The 8,227-nt window shown below is 43.6% G+C and overlaps 1 protein-coding gene across 1 annotated transcript; it reads left to right on the plus strand.

Moving 5' to 3' along the window:
• The first annotated feature begins 3,659 nt into the window (after positions 1-3,659).
• Positions 3,660-6,700, plus strand: LOC130885094 (chymase-like). Its single transcript, XM_057786500.1, has 5 exons — positions 3,660-3,717; positions 4,304-4,454; positions 5,484-5,619; positions 5,826-6,074; positions 6,388-6,700. Exons 1-5 carry the CDS (start codon positions 3,660-3,662, stop codon positions 6,529-6,531), a joined length of 738 nt encoding a protein of 245 aa, XP_057642483.1. The 3' UTR covers positions 6,532-6,700.
• The last annotated feature ends 1,527 nt before the right edge of the window (positions 6,701-8,227 follow it).

Genomic DNA, 8,227 nt, shown 5'->3' on the forward strand with positions numbered 1-8,227 from the left:
CATGACTCAAATGGACTTAATAGACACCTACAGAACATTTCGCCAAAACACAAAAGAATATATCTTTTTCCCAGCACTTCACAGAACCTTCTTTAAAATCAACTACATACTTGTTCACAAAGCAAACCACAACAGATATAAAATAATTATATTAACCTCCTCTATCTTATGAGATTACCATGGCTTGAAGTTAGAATTCAACAACAACACTAATTGCAGAAAGCCTACAAACTCCTGAAAATTGAACAATGCTCAACTGAATCACCTGTCAAAGAAGAAAGAAAGAAATTAAAGTTTTCCTAGAATTCAATGAAAATGAAATCACAGTATACCCAAATCAATGGAACACTATAAAAGTACTGCTAGAGGAAACTTCATAGCACTAAGTGTCAACATAAAGAAAGTGGATAAATCTCACACTAGTGACTTAACAGCATACCTGAAAGCTCTAGAACAAAAAGAAGAAGACTCACTCAGGAGAAGTAGACAACAGGAAGCAATCAAACTGATGACTGAAATAAATAAAATAAAAACAAAGAATCAATGAAACAAAGAGCTGGTTCTTTGAGAAAATCATCAAGATAGACAAACCTTTTCCCAAAATAACCAAAGGACAGAAAGAGAACATCCAAATTAACAAATCAGAAATGAAAATGGGAACTTAATGGCAGACAATCCAGAGAATCATTAGGTCATACTTCAAATACCTGTTCCCCACAAAATTGGGAAATCTAAAATAACTGGATAACTTTCTGGAGAGATACCACATACCAAAGTTAAATCAATGCCAAATAAACAATTTCAATAGACCTATAATGTTTAGGAAAAAGAAGCAGTAATCAAAAGTCTCTTAATCAACAAAAACCCAAGGTCTGATAGTTTCAGTGTAGACTTCTACCAGAACTTCAAAGAAGAGCTAATACCAAGACTCCTCAAATTATTCCACATAATAGAAACAGAGAGAAATTCAAAGAAAATCCACTAAAATCAGGTACAAGACTGTCCTCTCTTTCCATATATATGAAATATAGTACATGAAATTCTAGCTAGAGCACTAAGACAGCAAAAGAAGAGCAAGGGATACAAATCAGAAAGGGAGAACTCGAACTTTCATTATTTGCAGAGTGAGGAGAGCCTGCCCTCAGAAGTCGCTGGAAGGTGTGTGAGGCTACAGAAGTCACAACAGGCGAGCACCAGCCTTTTCTGGACCAAATGCTGGGAAGAACTAGCAACTGGTGGCGAAAGTCCTCAGGAACTTAAGTATGGAGCTGGCTCCATATTTGTTTTGAGCCACCCATATTCAACTGCCATCTTCTTCAAAGATGGCATAGTGACTTCTAGCCTTCCAGAAGAATCCCTGTATTAGGTCAACTTCTAAGTGGTCTGCCTTCCTCTTAGAAGTAATTCCCCATTGTTCTTAGCCAATGGTAACATTGCACTAGCTGCAGGACACTGTGATTCTGAAACTGAGGAGACCTCACATGAGGGCTACTATCCCCAAGGGGAACCAATATGTTGGGCTTAACCCTTGACTGCTGTGAGAAAATTTTGCCATTACCAACTGCGGTCAGGAAGTCAACATCAACATCTCCACCTTTCTCACTGCCTACCAGTCTACACATCTGGGTTTCCAGCATCACCACTGATTAGTATACATGTAAAGATGCCACAGACAGGATCTGCACTGATTTCCTGGGCTCCTGTTACCATGGAATGCTTGGGATCTACACCCACAACCGGAGTCATGTGTAGGTTCAAGAACCAAGCTGTTGTTGGGTCCATGACAATCTAAGTAACCTGCAGTGCCACCCAAGGCAATGGTGTCATCCAGGCCCCGAATGCTGGCAGGGGCCACGCCTGAGTCCAAGGCCCTGCCACACCCATGACCTCCTTGATACAATGAAGCACAGGCAATATCTCCTAGTGACCCCATTCATTTCTAACTAATCACACTCCAATTTCATGAACTTCAAGTCATAATTAAACTATTAAGTAAAGCAACACGTAAAGCAGACAAGGGAGGCAAAACGGAATTCTGATAAACCATATTCATATACTTCATGTGCACAAAGATTTTAGGGAAGTGTGTGTAAATGTTTTATTTTTCAGAGGGTGAGAGATGTGGACTGGCTCAGAAAGTTCACATGAGAGTAACACAGCTGGTAGATACTAAGAAATGGATCCCTGTGCTCATGTGCCCAGCATGAAACAAGGGGGTGGTGGAATGATGTGCAGGAAGCATTTACCCTTCTATAGGCTCCCACCTATGAGCTAAATCTCTTGTTGGTCTCCAAGAGAAATAACATTCCACTGTGTTTCCCGCCCTTTCCTGGACTATTCTTCCATGTCCAGGGGAGCACCAACCAGGTGCTTGGTGTGTTTTAACAGTTAGAGGTCCATCTGGTCGTAGTAGCCCAAGCCTGTAATCCCAGCACTTGGGGTCAGAGGTAAGTGGACCTCTGTGAGTTTGAGGTCAACCTGGTCTATGAGAATGAGTTCCAAGACAGCTAGGACTGTAACACAGAGAAATCCTGTTTCAAAAAATCAAAGATAGTTAGAGGTAGTGTGGTCTTCATCTCCATTTCAATTCTTCATTTTTAAACAGACAGTAATGGTATTTTCCAAGGTAGTTATAGCAAAAAAGAAAAAGTGTTACCTCTCTGTAGTCTTCAGTTTAGAACTACCTCAGTCCTCCAGAGAAAATTACTTACTTCATACCCTGTTGCTCCCCTCACACTTAGCAAGATTCTTTCTCTTCTGTGGTGAGGAGAAGGGACCCTTGATTTGAAATCAGAAAGATCTAGTTCTAACCATAAACCCTAAAGGTCAGGCCAACAAACTGAAAGAATAATAACCGATAGGGTTGCTATGGAAGTACCAAGATATCAAACAGAGGGACAGATTGGGGAAATGGTCATCCTATCTCTTCAGTCTCGTGTTGAGACATGTGGAGTCCCACCCTAGAGTCTGCTTCCTCCTCTAGCTCTCTTTTTTATTTCCCTCTGTCTCTTCTTCAGATAAAAACACTGATTCAGAGGAAGAAATGCAGGTTAATTTTTTTTTCAAATTTTAAGTAACCATTATTAAAGGGGGATGCTGTTCAAATTTTAATGTATGGTGTTATGGACTGGAATAGCATAAAAACTAACAGAATATTATATTTTTAATTTACTTTGTCGGAATGGCATATTGTGTATGTTTATTTGCTCATGTACATGTCTATACATGTACATGTCCACTGAGTCTTTCTCCAAAACACATTGCCTACTGCGGGCTATAGTCATCACTGCCTGTGTGCTCCTGGAAGCTCAGTACCAAGATTACCTTCAACTCCAGTTTCTAGGGACCTTTAACAAGTTGTCCCTAGCTAGAAAAGGTAAGATCCCTTCTTATTCTGTCCTCACACCCCTAACCCACACAGATGCACAGTTGAGGACCTGTCTATCTGTGACATAAGAGTTTAGGCTTTAATTTCCCCTCTAGTAAAATCGTGTCATTCTTGAAGAGCATCTAGTCATGAAGACAGTTGACTTAAAGAAGAAACCACAGCCACACAGTTCCTGTGGTAAACAGCTCTGCCACTCCCCTCCTGCTGGGAGTAATAAGTCTAAGTCTCAAAAATCCAGCTTGCACTGGCTGTGAGCAGCCCCCCTGAAAGGATGCATCTTCCTGTTCTCTATCTGCTGCTCTTCCTCCTGAGCTCCAGCACCAAAGCTGGTGAGTGTTGGGGTCCTTCCCTCTCAATTATCCAGGGTCAGCTTCTAAAACAATGAGGTTTAGTTTGCCTTTGGGGACTATTAAATGGGTCTCAAGCTCTTCTCAGGAGCCCAAGAGTGAAATCCCTCCTGGGACACACCCTTCCATTCTTTAAAGCCACAGTGGTCTCCAGGAACACGGAATCTTGTGGTGACTAAGTGGGGGTAATCCTAAAGCAAGTGGGATAAAGAGGGAGGCTCCAGAAAAACAGGTAAATCTTCATCTTTGGGGCTTAAGGCGAAAGATTACCCTGTGATTTTGCTTAAGACCACATGTGCTTCTGGAAGGCAGATGGACTAGGCCAGTGCAGAGTGTGGGAAATCAGAAGTGAAAAATGCCTAAACCCAAGGCAGGATTGGCTGCTGTGCCTTGAGAAAGAAGTGACTATTTGGTGAAGGGTGAGTTGTGGGTGAGAAATGATGATCAACACACCTGAGAGGAAGACAGGCAGCATTTAGGACAAGAAGACCAAGGGAACCCTCTCCCAACCTTAACCCCACTGTGCACTCTCTGGAGAGAGCATCTACACCCTGGTTCTCTGTTCTAGGGGAGATCATCGGGGGCACAGAGTGCATACCACACTCCCGCCCCTACATGGCCTATCTGGAAATTGAAACTTCCGAGAACCACCGGTCAGCTTGTAGTGGCTTCCTGATAAGACGAAACTTTGTGATGACTGCTGCCCACTGTGCAGGAAGGTGAGATAGTATGCTATTTCATCCCTAAAAATGAGATAAATCATCAGGGTAGCAACCTAGATCAAACTCAGGTGGGATCTGAAGAGGGATCCTGAACCTAGGCCAACTGACAAGTGAGAGATGTAATTAAAGAGATGCCCTGAGTCTCAATCACTATAAATGCAGCTCCCGTCAGAGGCAAAGGAGGTTTCTCCAGTAGTATCCCCTCCAGACCCATTTAACAGAGAAGATACTCATGGATTATCTGTCAGTAGTTTTCTGGGCCATCTCTCCTTGCCATTTTCAAGAACACTGACAGCCAGTGCCCAGGGTCCAGGGCCGGTCATTTCTAAGGAAGACAGACCAGCATCCACAGGGCATTACTACTCCCAGCTTTCCTCGCAACTCTTGCTGAAGAAGAATGGCCCCATAACAAGTTCCCCAAACTGGGGAGTGCCACCCCTGACCCCTAAGTCATTTATTTCTTGCTAATTCCCCAGCAATTCCAGGGCACCCAGACCTAGAAAATACATTTTGCAACAGAAACTGCAATGTAAATCTCTTTCTCGAAGTCTTTTCTCTCCTGAAGCTGACTTGAGCCCAAGATCTACCTTTAGGCCCAAGTGCAGACATCTCCACAGTGCTCCCCTGGTTACACAGTTAGCCATCTGAAACCACGAGGAGCCCAGAATGAGGGGATTGTGAGAGCCCCACATCCCAGTGAGGAATTCCAGCCTTTTCTCAAAATGAGCTTATCTCTGAAGCTACCACTGTCTTCTGCTTGTCCTTTCTTTTTGTTGTCTCTATTGTTGGTTTTATTTGTGTTTTGTTTTTGAAATACAGTGCCAGGTAGCCCGGGCCTGCCTCAAACCTACTATATAGCTAAGAATGACCTTGAACTTCTAATCCCCCACGCTCTTTCTCCCAAGTGCAGAGATCACAGAACTGCACCACCATGTCAGTTTATCCAGCTCTGTGCATCAAACCCAGATCTCCATATATGCCAGGCAAGCACTCTTCATCCTCAGCCCCCATCCTTCCTCATAACAGGTCTATAACAGTCCTCCTAGGAGCCCACAACAAAACAGGAAAAGAAGACACATGGCAGAGGCTTGAGGTTGAAAATCAATTCCCTCATCCAGAATATGATGATCATTTGATTCTCAACGACATCATGTTACTGAAGGTAACAAGTTTTTGCTTTGATTCCATTCCCTTAGACTTTTCTTTCACGCCCCCATTGCCCTGAGCTTCCTCTGCTCTGCCTCAGGACAGAACTCCTTTCTTATCCCCAACCCCTTGTACTTGGTATTTTGCCCTTTTCCTCCCTGATTACCTGTAGCTATCTCCTAGCCCACCGCCCTCACTAAGAGACCCCCAATCTCTTCACAGTTGAAGGAGAAAGCCAACCTAACCCTAGGCGTAGGAACCCTCCCATTCTCAGCCGAATTCAAGTCCATCACACCTGGGAGGGTGTGCCGGGCAGTTGGCTGGGGCAAAACAAATGTGAATGAACCAGCTTCTGACACACTGCAAGAGGTGAAGATGAGAATCTTGGATCCCCAAAACTGCAATCACTTCCCTGATTTTCATGACAAACTCCAGCTGTGTGTGGGCAAGAAGATGCGAAATATATACAAGGTGATCCTCTTACTAGTTTTTTTTGAAAACCACTGCTGGGAGCCAGAGAGCTAGAAGGAGGCAAGACAGAAGATTGTCAGCTACTCTCAGGGTTTAGGGATCAGGGACTGAGGAAACAAAGTATCCATCTTCTGTCTGCTGTTCAGAGAATATGGGGTAATGTGAGGAAGGTATGGTGACTGTCCCAGGAAAGAAAAATGCTGCATCAGGCTCCTGGGCTGACTCTAGACCTAATTGCAACTCTAAGGTGAACTGGGTGGGTAGAAGTAGAAGCATCCATTCATGCACTTCCTGTCTGTGCCTTCCCCAACAGGGAGACTCTGGAGGACCCCTCCTGTGTGCTGGGATAGCCCAAGGCATTGCATCCTATGTACATCGGAACGCAAAGCCACCTGCTGTCTTCACCAGAATCTCCCATTACAGGCCCTGGATCAATAAGATCTTGAGGGAGAATTAACTCTGGACCTTGGACTAACCTGGGAGGAAATCTGGAACTGGAATCGAGCCGGTTTTCTGTGTCATATGCTCTGGCCTGCCTACTACCTGCCGAAGCCTTGCCAACTCCCTAATCTCCCTGAGGGTTCTTAGATGTCTCAGAAGGTCCCTAAAGGGCAATACACCTCAATAAAGACCCAGATTCTAGACTGCAATGTGTGTCTCCTCTCTCAGCTGCTCTCAGCTGCTCTCTTCTTCCTACACACAAAAACTTGATTTGCAGTTTAAATAACTTAAGATTTGGCTTATGGGGATGGGTGAGTTTGAATGAACAGGCAAAGGCAGAAGGATACACAATGAAACAGACAGAGAGATTGGAAATACCAAGGATAAAAATAGAGTTTTTCTGAAATATCTATCTATCTATCTATCTATCTATCTATCTATCTATCTATCTATCATCTATCTATCTATCTATCTATCTATCTATCTATCTATCTATCTATCCTTATCTTTCTCTCCTCGCTTCTCTTCTCTCTCTCTCTCATTCTGCATCTGTGTGTGTGGTGTATACGCATGTGTACATAGGTGTACATGCCCATGCACATAGAAGCCTGAATAGAATGTCCAGGGTATTGTTCTATCACTCTCTGACAGAATCTTTTGAGACAAGGTCCTTGGTGAGCCAGGAGCTGCACTGGTGGCCAGTAAGTCACAAAGATCCTCCAGTCTCAATAGTGCACAACTGACCACACCCCAGTTTCATATGGATGCTAGAGATTCAGACTCCAGACCACACCCAGTTTATATGGATGCTAGAGATTCAGACTCCAGACCACACCCAGTTTATATGGATGCTAGAGATTCAGACTCCAGACCACACCCAGTTTATATGGATGCTAGAGATTCAGACTCCAGTCCTCATACTTTTACAACATGCTCCCTTAGCCACTGAGCCGCCTCCCATCCCCTAACTTAACTACTAACCCTATACCAGCATTAATTTATATTTAATAATTCAGAATCACTGAGAACATTTTGTGTTGCAAACTAGCTATGGGATCTTTAATGTATTTCTGGCTTCTTTCCAGTAGAGGCCAGTAGCAACACCATCTACACACCCAATCAAAATGCCTTCAGATATTGAGAGTGAAAGTGCGGGATCACTTTCAGTTGAGGATCGCTACTCCCTCTGTCTACCCCCCAGGTATAGAGAGGGCAACTAAGGTCAAACAATCTGGAAAAGAGCCCTCTCATCTATAAAGCTCTAACAGGGTACAGGGGGCATTGCCTCTCACTTGTGGCCATAGAACAGATATCAGAAGCAAACAAGAAGAAAAACTATCACAAAATCAAATTTTGCAACATCCTTCCATCCACAAAGGTCTCTGCAAAGACCACCAGGAAGCCACAGGACTACAGCAGTTCAGTGTAAACATTTGTCTACAAGAAGAATAGTTGGAGGAAAGCACATGGCAGGATAGGGATACCAACCAGAGCCTGAGGCTGGCAACACCCATTGCTTTTGGGACTGTGATGAATTCCTTTGGCCAAGCAAATAATTTCCAAGAATGTCTTAAGAAGTAAAAGGAATGGGCTGAAAAATGGCTCTGCAGTCCTCTGGAAGAGTAGCCAATGCTCTCAACTGCAGATGGGTGGTGGAGAGACATTCATACCCCTCCATCTAGAAATGTTAGTTAGAACAATACAATAAAAGA

This window comes from Chionomys nivalis, chromosome 12 (assembly GCF_950005125.1).
Source record: "Chionomys nivalis chromosome 12, mChiNiv1.1, whole genome shotgun sequence".
NCBI lineage: Eukaryota > Metazoa > Chordata > Mammalia > Rodentia > Cricetidae > Chionomys > Chionomys nivalis.